Source organism: Pelodiscus sinensis, chromosome 19 (genome assembly GCF_052426305.1).
Source record: "Pelodiscus sinensis isolate ZL-2025 chromosome 19, ASM5242630v1, whole genome shotgun sequence".
NCBI classification, from domain to species: Eukaryota; Metazoa; Chordata; order Testudines; family Trionychidae; genus Pelodiscus; species Pelodiscus sinensis.
In genome coordinates, this window is record NC_143070.1 from 3,159,722 (window position 1) to 3,177,127 (window position 17,406).

Genomic DNA, 17,406 nt, shown 5'->3' on the forward strand with positions numbered 1-17,406 from the left:
ACCCTTGTAGCCAAGAAGGCTAATGGCATATTCGGTTGCATTAAGAGGAACATTGCCAGCAGATCCAGAGAAGTGATTGTCCCCCTTTATTTGGCTCTGGGAATGCCACACCGGGGCTGTGTCTAGACTGGCAAGTTTTTCCGGAAAATCAGCAGCTTTTCCAGAAAAACTTGCCAGCTGTCTACACTGGCCGCTTGAATTTCCGGAAAAGCACTGACAATCTCATGTAAAATCAACAGTGCTTTTCCGGAAATACTATGCTGCTTCCGTTGGGGCAAAAATCTTTTTCCGAAAGACTTTTGCACCAAAAGGGCCAGTGTAGACAGCACAGTACTGTTTTCCACAAAAACGCCCCGATCACGAAAATAGCGATCGGGGCTTTTTTGCAGAAAAGCGCGTCTAGATTGGCCACGGCCGCTTTTCCGCAACAAGTGCTTTTCCAGAAAAGCGTCCTGCCAATCTAGACGCGCTTTTCTGAAAATGCTTTTAACGGAAAAGTTTTCAGTTAAAAGCATTTTCGGAAAATCATGCCAGTGTAGACGTAGCCCCAGAGTATTGTGTCCAATTCTGGGGCCCCCACTACAGAAAGGATGTGGATGCGTTAGAGAGGGTCCAGCGGAGGGCGACCAAAATGATCAGAGAGCTGAAGCACATGACCTATGAGGAGAGGCTGAGGGATTGGGCTTGTTTGGCCTGCAGAAGAGACGAGTGAGGGGGGATTTGAGAGCAGCCTTTAATTTCCCGCAGGGGGTTTCAAAGAGGCTGGCGAGAGGCTGTTCTCAGTAGTGGCAGGCGGCAGAACAAGGAGCAACGGTCTCAAGTTACAGTGGGGGAGGTCTAGGTTGGATAGTAGGAAAAACGATTTCTCTGGGCAGGTGGGGAAGCGCTGGGATGGGTTTCCAAGGGAGTAGAGTCTCCATCCCTAGAGGTGTTTAAGTCCCAGCTGGACAAAGCCCTGGCTGGGATGATTGAGTTGGGTTGATCCTGCTTTGGGCAGCGGCTGGACTTGATGGTGCCTGAGGTCTCTGCCTACTCTGTGGTTCTATAATAGTTCTGTGCCTCTGTGTGTCTGCACTGAACTCCTGGTATGTGCAAAATCCACCCTCTGAACTCGTCCTCTCCTTTCCCTTTCCAAATTGGGGAAGGAATGCAATGCTGAAGGATTCTAGTACGTCCCACCCCAATAAGAGGCTGGGAACCAGCTGCCTTCTGCTCCCACACAAAACCGTTCAGGGGGCTGCCTAGGAGGAAGCAGTGCCGGGAACAGGAGAGAGGAAGAGAGACCCACAGGGCCACCAGAGGTAAGGAGGCGTTTGCCTGGTGAAAGAACAGAGGCTAAGCCTGGGGTGAGGAACCTTTTTTGGGTCGGGTGCCACTGACACAGGAAAATCAGTCGAGGGCCGCACGCAAGGGAGAAGCAAACAAAAAAACCCTCTCACCCAGCTGAGGAGACAGACACTCTTCACCTTCCCCTCGCACACCAGAGCGTGGGGGTGTCCAGGCTAGTAGATTTTGGGCCCCCCCAGGCTCTGGGGTGGAGCCAGAAATGAGTGTGCAGGGGGAGATTCTGGCAAGAGGGCTTGGGGTGTGAAGTCAGGGCAGGAGGGAGGATGCAAGAGTGGGGTGGGGGTTGGCGGGTCTGGGGGGAGGGTACAGTTCAGCAGTGGGTTAGGGGTGGGAGTCTGTGGGGGGGGCAGAAGCAGGCTGGGGGGTGGGAGGGCTGCATGGAAAAGAGGGTGCAGGAGCAGAGTAGGGATGTGGGGGTTTTGGTCAGGAGGGGGTGCCAGAGCAGAGTGGGGGTAGGTGGGCTGGGTGGGAGGGGGTGTAGAAGTGGGTTGGGGGAGTCTGGGCAATTGGGGGGGCGCTTACCTGGTGCAGCGCCCCCAAGATGCACATGGCTTCAAGTCCCCCATTGATCCCAGGCACCGCCCCCTGCTGCTCCTATTGACTGCAATGACGCCCAATCATAGCAGCAGGCTGGGGGAAAGGGGAACGAGGCAGCTTCCTCCCCCTGCCAGCCCTGGCTTGCCTGATTCTGGCCCACAGTAGGGGTATGTCTACACTAGCCCCCTAATTCGAACTAGGGAGGCTAATGCAGGCATTCGAAGTTGCAAATGAAGCCCGGGATTTAAATATCCTGTGCTTGATTTGTATCTTCCCATCCGGGCGCCATTTTTAAATCTCCCTAGTCCGAACTAACCGCCCGTGGCTACACGCAGCAGTCAAATGTTAACTCGAACTGGGGCAAAGCAATTTCGGGGGCCCCTGTGGGCTTTACTCAAGGGCTGTGTCTAGACTGGCAAGTTTTTCCACAAAATCATCTGCTTTTCCGGAAAAACTTGCCAGCTGTCTGCACTGGCCGCTTGAATTTCCGGAAAAGCACAGACGATCTCATGTAAGATCATCAGTGCTTTTCTGGAAATACTAGGCTGCTCCCGTTCGGGCAAAAGTCTTTTTCCGAAAGACTTTTGCCCCAAAGGGCCAGTGTAGACAGCACGGTAGTGTTTTCTGCAAAAAAGCACCGATAGCGAAAATGGCGATTGGGGCTTTTTTGCGGAAAACCGCGTCTAGATTGGTCACGGACGCTTTTCTGCAAAAAGTGCTTTTGCGGAAAAGCGTCCTGCCAATCTAGACGCGCTTTTCCGAAAATGCTTTTAACGGAAAACTTTTCCGTTAAAAGCATTTTTGGGAAATCATGCCAGTGTAGCACTTTAAAGACTAACAAGATGGTTTATTAGATGATGAGCTTTCGTGGGCCAGACCCACTTCCTCAGATCAAATAGTGGAAGAAAGTAGTCACAACCATATATACCAAAGGATACAATTAAAAAAAAATGAACAAATATTTGGTATATATGGTTGTGACTATTTTCTTCCACTATTTGATCTGAGGAAGTGGGTCTGGCCCACGAAAGCTCATCCCCTAATAAACCATCTTGTTAGTCTTTAAAGTGCTACATTGTCCTGCATTTTGCTTCTGCTACCCCAGACTAACACGGCTACATTTCTATCACTATGCCAGTGTAGACGTAGCCTGGCACTCCCTGTCTCAGCCCTCAGACATTCTCAGGGGGGCTACTGAGGGATCCGGGGCCGGGCCCCCCTGGGGCAGCTCTGAGAAGGGGGAGGGGCTTTGGGGCCGCCTTCCCCTGCCCTCCTGGCTGACACCTATTTCTGTAGGTCCTACCCAGGCTGCATGGCCCTGGCAAACCCCAGGGTCTGGGGTGCGCTTGGGTGACCGCTGCGCTCTGTTCCTACAGAATCCGTGTTGCAGGTTCTTGGCTGCAGGCTGTACCCATCCTGCGGGGGGGGAGTTCCCTTTGGCCCTATTGCCACGCCCCCTCCCGCCTCTCCAATCAGAGCAAGGGGGCGGGGCGGGACTGGCGGTGCATCCCTATAAAAGGGACCTGGAGCGGGGCGCGCGAGCCTATAGCTCTGTGCTCGCAGGCGGTGTTAACCCCTTAGTGGCTGCAGGGCGGGTCGCGGCTGCCGAGCAGGTGAGCAGACCGCTGCAGGCGGGGGTACCTGCCAGGGGGGTGGGGCCCTTAAAGGGGTGGGGTCAGGCTGGCACCGCCCCTCCCCTGCATTGTCTCTAGGAAGCCAGCTCCTTTGCCCAGCTGGCTGCAGGTGGGGCAAGCCGTGGGCTCTGCTGGGCCCCCCAGAGCTGCCGGATCTTGCCCCACTCAGGACCAGATCTGCCTGGCCCGGCGGGGGGAAAAATCCCCCAGATCTGCCTGGGCAGGGCAGCTGCTTCCCTTCCTGCGAGAGTCACACGCTGACGGGCGTGGAGTTTAAACTCCAGTGACTCATTAAATTGCTCACCCAGCTCGTGTGTGTGTGTGTGTGGGGGGGGGAGGGGGGGTGTAGCATTTCTATAGGGCTGGGAGGGAGGCTGCTGGATGAGTGCGTGGGGAGGTGTGTTCGGCAGGGGCCCAGCAGAGCAATGAGCAATCTAGAGAGAAAAGTCTGTTTGCTCTTTGCTCGCTGCTTGCAGAAAGCGCCTGTCTCTCTCCCTGTACGTTGCTGGCACAGCCCAGGGGGTGATGGGGAGCATTCTAACCCGGGGCATGTCATCTCTCTCCCCCCCAAGGCAGGGGGCAGGAATGGCACAAGGGGCAGGCAGGGAAGAAACAGGCTCCCAGGATGTGCCCCTAGACTTGTGGCACGTCCAGACTCCCAGCATGTTGTGGCACAGAAAAATCAAAAGAGCAGAGGGGATTGTGCACTGTTGGTGCTCTCTTTCCACGAGGAAGAATGCCTTGTTGCACGAGCCCTTGCACAAGAAGGGGTGTGTGGACGAGAAATGGAGGGGGAGGGGCTTGTGCAAAAAGAAGCAATCGGAAAAAGCACTGGTGCCCTGATAGCCATTCTGTAAACAGAGTCCCTGCAGTCTGGACATGCTTGTGCAAAAGCGTGTTGCTTTTACGATGCACTTTTGCAGTGTGGTTGCACTCTTGTTGCAAGAAGCTTTTTGCAGAAGCTTGCAATCTGGACGTAGCCTTAATGGAGAAACTGCTGCGTTTTCTGCATCCCAGTTTTCTCTCCCTCTCACATGGCATGCCTGGGCTGGGGAGAATCAGCTGTCTCTTGGTAAAGCTGGCAGACATCAATGTCACCAATATTTCTGTGGGGGGTGATCACAATGTAGATATGAGAAATGCATCATCCAAGCTTTGCAGTCACCAGCCTGTTTCTGAAGGGGGTTGTTACAGCGAAGGAAGAGTAAAGCCAGGTCTGATTGGTTGGTGGGACGGTATTTAGTGTGTGAGATTGGCTTTTGTGTTCATGGCTTACCGCACATGACTTGTGTGGATCTCCGCATTGGCTTCTCATTAAATAATTGCCTTGAGCGCCATCAATTTTGGGCAGCTGTGAAAATTTTAAGTTGATGATGGGGACAGGGGGAAGCTTAAAAATCCCTATTCTCCATCCAAATGATAAAGAAATAAGCATAACATTCTGCCAAGCCTCGTTATGGACAAAATGGGGACTGGCAATTTAGCAGTTCTCCTCTCCCTACTCCTCCCCCTCCATTACCCTGCGCTGATTAAGCCTCAGTTGGAGTATTGTGTCCAGTGTTGGGCCCCACATTGCAAGAAGGATGTGGAGAAATTGGAGAGGGTCCAGAGAAGAGCAACGAGAATGATGAAAGGTCTAGAGAACATGACCTATGAGGGAAGGCTGAAAGAACTGGGTTTGTTTAGTTTAAAAAAGAGAAGATTGAGGGGGGACATGAGAGCCATTTTCAGGTATCTAAAAGGTGTTATAAGGAAGAGGGGGAAAATTGTTCCCCTTGACCTCTGAGGACAGGGCAAGAAGCAATGGGCTTAAACTGCAGCAAGGGAGGTTGAGGTTGGACATTAGGAAAAAGTTCCTGCCTATCAGGGTGGTGAAACACTGGAATAAGTTGTCCAAGGTTTTGTGGAATCTCCATCTCTGGCGATATTGAAGAGCAGGTTGGACAGGCGCTTATCAAGGGTGATATAAGCCAGGCCAGGGCAAAATATGGCCTGTGGGATGGATCCGGCCCATGGAGGCAGCAGGGAGCCTCAGGCAGGCTCCCCACCTTGCCTCAGGCAGAAACATGGCTACAGGGCTCCCTCTCTTTTTTTAAAACTCGGTTTGTCAGAAACCGGCCAATGGGAGCTTTGTGTTAGAATAACAGGCAGGTCAGAACCACGCCCCCTCTCTTTGGCTGAGTTGTTCATGAAGCACCTGGCCAGGCAGGCCGGCTGGCTTGGAAACATTTTAAGTGCTGCAGGCAGGCAGGCTAGTTTGGCAGCTGGCAAGTAAGTCTCTGGGCCGCAGCCTACTTCCCTGATTCACAAAGGCACGGCATTCCAGCCTGATGGCAGGGAATAGGTTTTCACACCAGGCACAAATGACCTGTGGAACTCCCTGCCACAAGATCCCGTTGATCTTTTTTTTCCCTCCTGCCCAGCATGTTACATTCTAGGGATGATGAAGCTGCCCTGAGAGAGAACCATTAATATTACACAGTAACTTAGTGGGAAAGGCTCCAGATCCTTCTGTGGCAAGATATGAGCCCCAGTGTCTAACCAGAGGGGGTGTGGGAGGGACGGGTGATTCCATCACTGTCTGGTACAGCAATTTCCTGCCCCTCCTGCTGATCATTCCTGCCTGTTCAGATGTGGTGGGTGCAACTCTACACTCAGACATCACCAATCAGAGCTGTGGGGGGCGGAGGGTAACCCCAGTGGGGCACTGGCTCATTTCACCAGTTGGGGGGCAGGGCTCAAGGGTTTCAGTGGGGCTGCCCCAAGTCACACACATCAGGGGTCTGGCCCCACTCTCTGTCTGTGGTACTGGCTCCCTGGGTGTGTCAGGGACTTTAGGAGCCTGCAGCCGACAGTAGAGAGACCAAGTCAGCCCCGGCTCTGTCAGCTCCACCTGCCCCAGCTGGGCAGGGCTGGGGCTGGGCAGATAAACCAGTGACACCAGCCAGTCCGAGTGATTCCGCAATTCTCTCCGCAGGAACCCGCCTCTCACCCCCCTCCAGGCACCAGGGAAGAGACACGGAGCCGGGATCATTCAGCACCTGCAGCTAGTTGGGTTGACCCTGAAGATAAAAGCAGAGACGAGGAGAGCTTTGGACCGGCTCATTGGAACCCGGCTCAGACCCAGCCTGGCTGGTCGGGGCATTTGGGCCAAACTCCCCATCCAGTAATATTGGAAAGAGGGGTTTCCTGATCACCCCAAGTAGCCAAACTTCTCACCGTATTGATCTTCTCTGAGGGTCTCCTTTCCATAAGGCTCTGCCGGACCCACAGTGACCACGGCCCATAGTTCCTGGCTGTAGAAGGATGGTTCCGGTGGACATGGCCACGGATCTCTCAGACCCCCAAAAGATGGAGAATGGGGAGACAAGGTCAAACCTACTCCCAAATGGCACCGCGCACAAGGATGAGAAGTTTTCAGGTCAGTCTCTTTGGGGTCGTTCTACAGCTCCCCTTCCACGTGGAACCCGTATTAACGTGGGCCTTGGTCTCCCTCTAGTGGCTGATCTGTATGAAAAGAAACAAACCAGTTACTGCCTGCCAGGGTCGGCACAGAGGCTTGCGGTGTGTCAACACTCCACTGTTATTTTGAGATAACGAGCGTTATTTTGAAATAATGCGAGCGTCTGCAAAGCCATTCTGTTATCTCGAAATAATGGGCAGCTTATTCCGGAATCTGTAAGCCTTGTTCTACGAGGAATAATGCCTCTTCCGAAATAGCTATTTCCGAATAAGGCGTGTGTAGATGCACCACGGCTGCTATTTTGAAATAGCCCCTCCCCAGGGCCATTCCAAATTATTCCTCCTGGGGCTTTAAATCGAGAGAGCATGTCTACATTAGGGAAGCCAGCCTGGGACTGATTTTTGAGGCTTCCCTGCAGTGTAAATGTGCTATTTCGGAATAGCTATTCTGGAATAGTTGATTCCGAAATAGCAGTGCAGTATAGATGTACCCCATATGGTCTGGTCTAGACTAGGTCAGCTTAAGGTACGCAACTCCAGGTACACAAAATGCATAGCAGAAGGGGGAGTACTGGATGCTAGCGGGGGTAGCCCTCGGCGCTCGATTTACAGGTCTATACTAGACCCTCTAAATCAAATGCTAGATCGACCTCCAGAGATCGATCTTGTGCTAAGTATAAACATGCCTGGAGATCCCTCTGTCTCGTTCTTCCATATTCACCTCACTTCCTCCTACAGTCCTGGACGGGCTGGTCAAATTTTTATCTACACCTTCTGAGTGGAAATGGCTTTCTTTAATAAGAGATTTCTCCCTTCTCCCCATGAATCCCTTTGGTCAGATGTTTTCAGGGTGTCACATAGAACCCAGACCCGTCTTCCTTTCTACCAGACAAGTTATTGTTTGGGGGAGAGGGGAGGGGAAGAGATGTTTGTGTTTGAAACCAGCAGACGGATCCATTTTGGGTTGGAAATGTCGGGGTCTCCTCTCCCTTTGCAGAGAACCCTGTCGCCAGGCAGTCAGAGGTGTGCCACGGAGAACAGAGTTCAAAATGGCCACCCTTAAATAGGCAAGCGACCTTTTTTTTAACTCAACTTTTCCTTGACCCTTTAAAAAAAATTGTTTGGTGTTCCTCAGTCGTAAAAAGTTTAAGAAACACTGATTTAAAGGGAGAATACTGAATATCTCCAGTTGATACCCACGTTTTTTCTGGTTTTTTTTTTAGTTGAAAGGACCGCCCCCCTTGGAGTGAAAATTTTCACTTCTTGCTCTTTGCAAAATATCCCCCCCTTTAAAAAAAAAACAACCCAGCTCTACCTGCTGCTGATAGTGCGGGCCCTGCCCCTCCCTGTAATAGAAAGCAGCATGCGCATGAACGGCGATTTCTCTTGCAGGTTTGTGGTTTCGGTTGAAAGCGTTGGCCCAGCGCTACGCGGTTCTGAACCAGCTTCTTGTTCTTCTCCTGGCCAGCCTGGTCGTCATCCTCATCATCATCCTCGCGGCCCGGCCAGGTGAGTGAAGCACCCACATAGGCCCCTCTCAGAAACACCACAGGCCCACCCGACTTCTTCTGCCTCTCCCCCACCCCACTCCTCCACTGCTTCAGCCCTCACACCTGACTCTGCTGAGCCCCCTGTGGGGTCTACCTCCACCCCCCTCAGAGTCCCACCAGTTGGCAGCTCAATCAGCCATGCCCCTCACTCCTGGTTACCCAGGCCTAGGAGTCATGGTGTTCCCCCCTTCCCCCCCCAAGATGGGAGGAACCTTTGGGGTCACAGGGTGCTCAGTGCTGTTCCATGGATGCTGCATCAGAAACTGGGCCATTTCTGTGGTTAGACCCCATTCTTCCCAAAACGTTAGCACTCTCATGGGGACACACATTCAGACTACGACTAGTTTTCTTGGCCAAAAAATATGCTAATGAAGGACTCATTTGCATGAGTTGTGATCTCATTTGCATATGTTCTGCCTATCTGGTTTTCTGCAATAAAACAAGCAGTGTGGATATTTTCTTTTTCTGAAAAACCCCCTTTTCCCACAAGATCAGTAAACCCCCTTTTGGGGGACGGGGCATGAGGATCTTACAGAAAAAGGGGGTTTTGTACAAAAAGAAAACATCCACACTGCGGCTGTGTCTACACTGGCCACTTATTTCGGAAAATCTGCCGCTTTTCCGGAATAACTTGCCAGCTGTCTACACTGGCCGCTTGCATTTCCGGAAAAGCAGCTGATAGATCGTCAGTGCTTTTCCGGAAATACTATGCTGCTCCCATTCGGGCAAAAGTCCTTTTTCTGGAAAACTGTTCCGGAAAAGGGCCAGTGTAGACATCACAGTAGTGTTTTCCGCAAAAAAGCCCCTATCGCGAAAATGACAATCGGGGCTTTTTTGCGGAAAAGCGCATCTACATCGGCACGGATGCTTTTCCGGAAAAGCATCCTGCCAATGTAGACACGCTTTTTCTGGAAATACTTATAACGGAAAACTGTTCCGTTTTAAGCATTTCCGGAAAAGGGTGCCAGTGTAGACGTAGCCTGCTAGTTTTTGCGCACAAATGGATCGGCAGAAAATATGCAAATGAGATCCGGTCTCATGCAAATGCACTGCTCATTAGCATATTTTTTGCCAAGAGAACTCGTAATGTTGACATAGTCTCACTCCCCTGCATAGACCGTGGCGGGAGAGCGCTGTGCCAGCAGGGGGGTGGGGAGGAGAGTGAAAAAAATCACTGGGCAATACCAGGCCGGGGTCTGATTCTTCTCCCCACACCTTGTGTGTGGCCGCTTCGGCCAGTGTAGACAGAGCGTAACACTCTTGTGGTGTCTGTAGGGCAGCACCAGGATTCCCCCTCCTCACTAGCGCAACAGACAGAGTTTGGAGTCATTGGGGAGAGTTCTCTGATCAGGCTACGGCTACACTGTCAGGTTTTTCCCACAGAAGATATGCAAATCGTGCTCTCATTTGCATATCTTGTGCCGATCCTTTTTGTGGAAGAGGTTTTGCCATTAAAAAGCCGCATGTAGACATGGGCATTTGTCGTCTTTTGTGCAAGATCCTGTAAACCTCATTTTTGGGGGAATAAGGGATCTTGTGAAAGATTTTTTTTGTTCCGACAAATTGCCCCATCTACATGGGGCTTTTTATCGGCAAAACCTCTTCTGCAAAAAGTATTGGCACAAAATATGCAAATGAGAGTACGATTTGCATATCTTCTGTGGGGGGGAAAAAAACACAGCAGTGTAGACCTATGAGAACATCCACCCAATGTGCAGCGGCAGCCAAAAAAGCAAACAAAATTAGGAATGATTAAAAATGGATGGAGAATAAGACAGAAAATATCTGATTGCCTCTATATAAAACCATGGGATGCCCACATCTTGAATACTGCGTCTAGATGAGATCACCTCATCTCAAAAAAGATATTTTAGCTTTGGAAAAGGTTTAGAAAAGGGCAATTAAATGAGGAGGGGGTTGGAACGGGTCCTGTATGACCAGAGATTAAAAAGACTGAGACTTTTCAGTTTAGAAAAGGGGAGACTAAGGAGAGAATAGGCTAGAGGCCTATAAGATCATGACTAGTGTGGAGAAAGTGAATCAGAGAAAGTGATTTACTTGTTCCCCATAGCACAAGAACTGGGGGGTCACTTGATAAAATTAATAGGCAACAGGTTTAAAACAAACACAAGGAAGTTCTTCTTCATGCTACACACAGTCAACCTGTGGAACTCCTTGCTAGAGGATGTTGTGAAGGCCAGGACTTGAACAGGTTCAAAAAGAACTAGATACACCTGTGGAGGATCAGTCCAGCAATGGCTTTTAGCCACAATGGGCAGGGATGGCTACCAGGGATGGATCACTGGATGTTTCCTGTTTTGTTCACCCCCTCTGGGACACCTGGCATTGGCCACTGTCAGCAGACAGGCTACTGGGCTGGATGGACCTTTGGTATGACCCAGTACGGCCACTCTTATGGTCTTCACCTTCATGTTTCCACCTTCCCTTCCAGAAAGGTGCACAAAACACAGGGATGTGCTCCCAGTAGAGAGAGACTCCCATTAGCCTAACTCCTGTCGTGCTCTGAGACTCTGACTTGGGAGCTGGAACAGCTGCTGCCCCTACTGTGGGGTCAAGCAGATATGGCAGAGGGGTGGGACCAGGCTGGCCCCCTGTGGTTTCTGACCCTCTTGGGCCAGATCTCGGGAGTGTGTCTAGGGAGCATCTCACCTGCATTGACAGAGATTACCGGCCACTAGGTGGCGCTGATCGAAAACCGGCCTCTCCCCTGTACCCTGCTGAGTGGTAACAGCGCCACCTACTGGCTGGTTGCACCAATCCCAAGTGTGTCCGTCTCTACCTGGCTGCGGGGTGGCAGCGCCACCTGCTGGCTGTTTATAATTTTCTCATTGGTAGGTGGGTACCGTGTGAGGCCTTTTTCCCCACCCTGGCCTGTCTGTTGTAAAGGGGAACGTGTCTCCGCACAATCAGCTGTACATGTGTGCACTGTGTGCCATGGTGTGGTGTTCTGGGGCCCCGTTCCCTTGGCTACAGAGCAAGTTGTGCACAAATCTCTCACCCTGCTGCTTTCTCCTCTCCAGACAGGATACCTGAGCCGTCTCCAACGGCTGCTGCTTGCTGGGTGGCTGCCTGCCCTGATGGCTGGGTTGGGTACCGGGGGAAGTGTTACTATTTCTCAGAGCCTGAAGCAACCTGGACCGACAGCCAAAAGAACTGCTCTGCCCACGGCGCCTCCCTGGCTGGGATTGACACACAGCAGGAGATGGTGAGACTGATTCTAGGCTGCACGGGGTAGGGGAGGCACAGACGGCTGTAGGCTGGGCTTGTCCTGGGACTGGCCTGGCCCCGGATGCTGCTGGAATTTAGTGCAATTTCTCCTAGCCCAGAACAGCTGCAGCTCCGAGGGCTCTGCCCATGCCCCATCCTCCCCACACACCGGGCATGGAGTCGGAGCCCTGAGAGAGTAATGTGCCGACCCTCTGCTCCTGGGGAATTCCCAGCAGGAGGAATCGAGATGCTTCTCAGCCCCTTTTATGTGACAGGAGCACCCTTGTCAGCCCAGGCATTTAAAACTCTGCAGTCAGGCCCCCCCCCCTCCCAAAACCATGTGATTCATTTCCAAACAACAGCCACAAGGGCTTCTAATTTTTCCAGTGTCAAAGCTTTTAGGGGCTCACATTTTCAAGTTTCTCAGCAGCCATGAGTTTCTACCTAGGAAAGACAAGGGTCTCCTGTAATCCCCAGACTCTGGAGTGTTACAAAAGCCACCAGCCAGTATAAGAGTCTCAGTAATTCATGGGGTTGGGTCAGAAACAGGAGTGTTTAAAGGCCTGGGACGCAGAGCCAGGGAGCTGCTAAATACCAGCGCTGCTTACAAATCAGCATGTCTAGCCTAAGGGAAATTCAGGAGAAAAACAAATGTCAAAGCATCAGACCCAGAACAAGAGACTGAAATAAATCCGCTTGTAACGTTCCATTCAGATCCAGCCATATAGGAAACCATCTGTGTAACAGGGCCACACTAACCTTTCTGGAGAGCGCCCTCCTCTGGTCGAGCACAGTCACAAAGCACCCTTGGCGACACAGCCCTCTGGCCAAGTCGCACACCCCATGTGCTATCACACAAACCTTTCCAGGGTCCATCTCCGTGTTCTCTGTAGTGACTCTGGCCAGTCACCAGGTCTGCATGCCTTGGGTTCCACACAGCAACTGACTGCTGCTCTGCTTTGTAACTCCTTTTATAGGGACTTCCTGACTCCTTGATAGGCTATCTCCCTTGCAGCCACTCTAGCATGCTTGAAGACTTCTCTATAGTCTTTTTGGGCTGCACCACAGGGCCTGGTCCACGCCATGACAGTCTGGTTTCAACATTTGATCAAACCAATTTTTTCAGTGATAGAAATGTAGCCGTGTTAGTCTGGGGTAGCTGAAGCAAAATGCAGGACAATGTAGCTCTTTAAAGACTAACAATAAACCATCTTGTTAGTCTTTAAAGTGCTACATTGTCCTGCAATTTTTTCAGACATTCACAGATCAAAACAGCTTGGCTTGTAAAAGCAAATCCAAAACATTTGGTTTCAGCCTGATGCAACACTAAACAGCAGGCATGTTTCGTCATGGGAGTTGTCATGGTCTCTTTTGCTCCCCTTCTCTTCTGTGCGCCAGGATCCCTGGCTAAACTACATTTCCCATGATGCACAGCAGTGGCTTAGGGAAACCCTGCTGCATCGTGGGAGACGTAGTCTGGGGAAACTCAAATCATAGCAGGGGATGGAAGCATGAGACAAATATAATTCCCACGAGGCAACCCTGGTAGCCCAGCTGGCCACAGACTAATGTTGAACAGAGCCAAAACACAATCATTGCTTGGTGGTAAATGGAAGAATTTCAGCAAATTTGACATTTAACTGAAAAGTTCCTTTCTGCAGGAAACATTTTGTAATGGAAATATTGTGATGGAAAATCTCCAGCCAGCTCTGAAAAATTCACTAGGCTAGTCTTAGTGTGATGTCCATACCTGGACAGATTTCCCTGTATTTTATGGAGCGGTTGGGTGCTGTCTCGAAACTGGATTGTCGTTTCCTGGTGCAGAATTCCCAGCTTTCCTGGCCCCCTATGTAATAGCCCAGAGAACCCAGTGTTGGTTGTAGAGGGCCAAGAAATGGGGTGTGAGGCATGTTTCTTTTCCTCTGTGACAGGATTTCATAAAGCGCTATAAAGACGTCAACTCTAACTACTGGATCGGGCTCCGGAGGGAACCAGGCCAGCCCTGGAAATGGACCAATGGCACCGAATTCAACCAGTGGTGAGTCCCGTTGAGTGCTGTTCACTCCCCCAGGGTTGCCAGGTGTCTGGTATTGAACTGGACAGTCTGGTATTTGGACTTTGTGTCCGGTAAACAAATTGAGAAAATATTGGCCATAGAAATTTTCTATTTAAGCCAGTTTTTCTGCTTTTCCCGGGCCTGGTTCGGTGCTTGACGGAAACCCGTTTGGGATGTGCGGCAATTAAAGGGGCCGTGACTGCATTTCGGCCCAACCTCTGGAATCACCCTCCAGGTCTCTCCCTGATTAATTCCCAGTGCTGCTGCTTTTTTCTTTTTTTGACACTTTTATCAAATTTGTGTCTGATATTTTTTTTTAAGCCATCTGGCAACCCTGTATGACTGAGGCAGCTCCCCTGAGCCTGGCCCTGTGGTTAAGGCCGGGCACCGTGACTTGAGAAGTCTGGTTCCTGGGACACGCTCTCCTAGGCAGGCTCTGTGGCCTTGGGGTCAGTGGGAGCTGCGCTAATCGCTGGGTGGGACGGCTCGTTGTGTGTTGCAGGTTTGCGATAGCGGGCGGTGAGCGGTGCGCGTTTCTCAGCAACGGCCATTGCGGCAGCTCGCGCTGCTCAGGGGAAGGCCGCTGGATCTGCAGCAAACCCGCCCGGAGCCCAGAAGGCGGAGTCAAGTGACCATGGCCTGGATGACGTGGCCTGATCCTGACAACGGGGCTGTCCCAAAGCAGCCCCAGCATGTGGGGCACGTGATGTGCTGGCGAAGGCGCGGGGGGCCCAGCAGCAAGGAAGAGAGATGCTTGTTGGAGGACAGAACAAAGCTGCCCTCCCCCCCGGGAGTCTCTGCCTCCCATTGGCCTGTTTGACACTCCACCGATTTCACATGAAGGCCACGTCCTTGCACGTCTGCTCTGGTTCTGTTCCAGCAGCCCCCCACCCTGGACTCGGAGAGGGAGCCTGGTCTGGCAGAGGCTGCAGCTCCAGCCCATGGCCAGTTTGGGGTGTGCCAGGAGTTCTGTCTCCCTCCTCGGGCCAACTGGCTGTGGCCCAGGGAGTTTCTTCATCTCCTGCACAGCCCCTCCGTGACTGAGTAGCTCGGGAAGGGGCGGAGTTACTGCCTCCAGTTCCTCGTGCGGCGGAACCTGCGGCCAGCGAGGCTCAAAGGAGCCGGACGTCTCCCGAGGAAAATTTTTATAATAAACAGTTCCCAGAAGAGAAGCTTTTATTTGGCAAGCCTTAGGGCCTTATGGGTCCACCCCCAGCAGAGAAACGGAGGCAGCAGCTGCCCCCTGCCAACAAAGCCCAATAAGCTGAGGACAGTGTGTGAGTCTCCTCTTTCACTGTCCTCCTCCTTGTCTTTCCCTCCCCAAGATGGGGAAGGTCCCACCATGAATGAGGGGAAACACTGGAGGCCCCCCATGAACAAGGGGAAACTCTGCCAACGTGGAGGGGAGTGATGTCTTCGTGGGAGGGGCTTTTCCATGGTCTCTGCCTATTAAAGTGCAGGGTTCAGCATCTATGCACCTTCCCTGGTGGAAAGGATGTATCCAGGGGAGCGTGGTGGGGAGACACTGTGACGGCGTGATGAGGTTTTCCCGTCTCCTGCACCCCCGAAATGGCACAAACAGACTCCACCAGCCAGGAGAATTGAGGGTGGTTTATTGCTTCTCCAGGATACAGCACAGCACAGATGTAATCTGGTTACAGGAACTGGGGCTAAGAGGCCTCAGTGCCCCCTGGAGATGGGGGAGTCCCAGCCCCCCTCCCCAGCTCCTTCTCCCCTGCTTTCCAGACAGGAACTAACTCTCTCTCTTGCAGCCCTGCCCCCCAGCCACGGGCAGCATCCCACCTTCCTTTGTTCCTCTCCCTGGGGGGTGGCTGGTCCGACCAGTTTGGAGCCACCTTTGCATAATGACTCACCCTTTCCCTGCTGAGTCTTGCTACAGACAGCAGAGGTCGCCACAGCTCTAGCAAGTTACCCCCACTACGTCACAGACACACAGGGCATTGAAAGAGTCGGGCTGTTCTCCTGCTGGTCAGGCGCAATTCCTGGGCACAATCCCTGAATACACAAGGTCTGTGTCTAGACTGGCCAGTTTTTCCGGAAAAACTTGCCAGCTGTCTACACTGGCCACTTGAATTTCTGCAAAAGCGCTGACTTCCTACTGTAAGAAATCAGTGCTTTTTGCGGAAATACTATGCTGCTCCCGTTCGGGCAAAAGTCCCTTTTGCACAAAACTTTTGCACAAAAGGGCCGGTGTAGACAGCTGAGATTTGTTTTGTGTAAAAAATCCCCGATCGTGAACACGGCGATCGGGGCTTTTTTTGTGGAAAAGCGTCCGTGCCAATCTAGACGCGCTTTTCCGAAAATGCTTTTAACAGAAAACTTTTCCGTTAAAAGTATTTCCGGAAAATCATGCCAGTCTAGACGTAGCCAAGGTGTGAAGAGTTTTGCAGAGAAGCACCTTAACCACTGTGCTAAGCATCAGGAAGCCAAAAATCTTATTTCTGTGGCAACCAGCAGTTAGGGGCTACAGCTGGGATCGGGGTCCCCATTGTCCCGGACGCTGCACAGACACAGCGAGAGACAGTCCCTGCCCCAGCTGGGATCAGGGCCCTGTAGAGCCGGGCACTGCACAGACACACGGAGAGACAGTCCCTGCTCCAAGGACTTCACTGTCTAAATGGACAAGACAAAGGGTGGAAGAGGAAACTGAGGCACAGATTGAGCAAGTTACTTGGTTAATATCACCCAAGACACCAGAGCCAGGCTACTCTGTGGCCCATCTACAACAGACACTCAGCATTCACGTGGCTTAACAGAAAGCTTTAGCATCCATGGGATGACGGACACAACTCCCAGCTCTGAGCCAGAGCTTTGCAGCTGGCGTTCTCAAAGTGCCTCCCAAAGGCAGGGCAGTCTCATTATCCTCTTTCCCAGAGGGGGAGTGACGCACAAAACGGGATTGTCTGCACTGCATTACACACCCTGCCTGGCCTGCATCAGCTGCCTGGGCCTCCTGCCGAGGGGCAGGTGACTTACACTGCAGAAGTTTGGTCTAAATCAGGACTGGGCAAAATACGGCCCCGGGGCCGGATCCGGCCCACGGGCCACCCTGCCGGGACCCTCAGGCACACACACAGCTGCCGCGTTTCTCTGCTCTGCGTGGAGAGGGAGGGTTCTCCCTGCCCCCAGCCCCATCCTCTGCGCTTATTGGCCAGAAACAACCAGCCAATAAGACCTGACCTCTGCTAATCTCTCAGCTCCTATTGGCTGAGAGATTGGCCTGTGAGACCCTGAACCCACCAACTCCCTCCCAGGCCCTGTACCCTCTCCTACTCGCCTCCCCCAGGCCAGAACCCTCTCCTGCACCCATACCCCCTCCCTGACCCTACATCCCATTCCCCTGCTCCAGGTCACAACCCTCCTCCACCCAAATACCCTCTCAGATCCCACACCTTCTGCACCCCAGTCCCTTACCCCGTGCACCCTTCTGCACCCGACCTCCACCATAGACCCGCCACCCTCTCCACAGAAAAGTGCAGCCCTTGGCCACTTACCAAAATCATGGTGTGGCCCCGCCACCAAAAATTATTGCCCACCTCTGGCCCAGGACATCCACCGAGCTCCAGTGACG

The 17,406-nt window shown here is 52.3% G+C and overlaps 2 protein-coding genes across 3 annotated transcripts in view; both read left to right on the forward strand.

Moving 5' to 3' along the window:
• Window positions 1–17,406, forward strand: part of LOC102445187 (zinc finger protein RFP-like) — a 397,132-nt gene that overhangs the window by 95,181 nt on the left and 284,545 nt on the right. The gene's annotated exons all lie outside the window — the stretch shown is intronic.
• Window positions 1,175–14,986, forward strand: LOC142823113 (C-type lectin domain family 2 member B). 2 transcript variants are annotated; one of them, XM_075913422.2, is made up of 6 exons: window positions 1,175–1,301; window positions 6,496–6,939; window positions 8,373–8,489; window positions 11,572–11,756; window positions 13,690–13,796; window positions 14,317–14,986. In XM_075913422.2, exons 2-6 carry the CDS (start codon window positions 6,825–6,827, stop codon window positions 14,444–14,446), a joined length of 654 nt encoding a protein of 217 aa, XP_075769537.2. In that variant the 5' UTR covers window positions 1,175–1,301; window positions 6,496–6,824; the 3' UTR covers window positions 14,447–14,986. The 2 variants fall into 2 exon arrangements, with proteins under 2 accessions (XP_075769537.2, XP_075769536.2); XM_075913421.2 differs by lacking the exon at window positions 1,175–1,301 and adding an exon at window positions 3,427–3,497.

Coding starts and splice junctions, on each gene's coding strand:
- LOC142823113 (XM_075913422.2), top strand. CDS start 6,825: ATGGTTCCGGTGGACATGGCCACGGATCTCTCAGACCCCCAAAAGATG. Junction 6,940..8,372: donor CAAGGATGAGAAGTTTTCAG/GTCAGTCTCTTT, acceptor TTTCTCTTGCAG/GTTTGTGGTTTCGGTTGAAA. Junction 8,490..11,571: donor CATCCTCGCGGCCCGGCCAG/GTGAGTGAAGCA, acceptor TCTCCTCTCCAG/ACAGGATACCTGAGCCGTCT.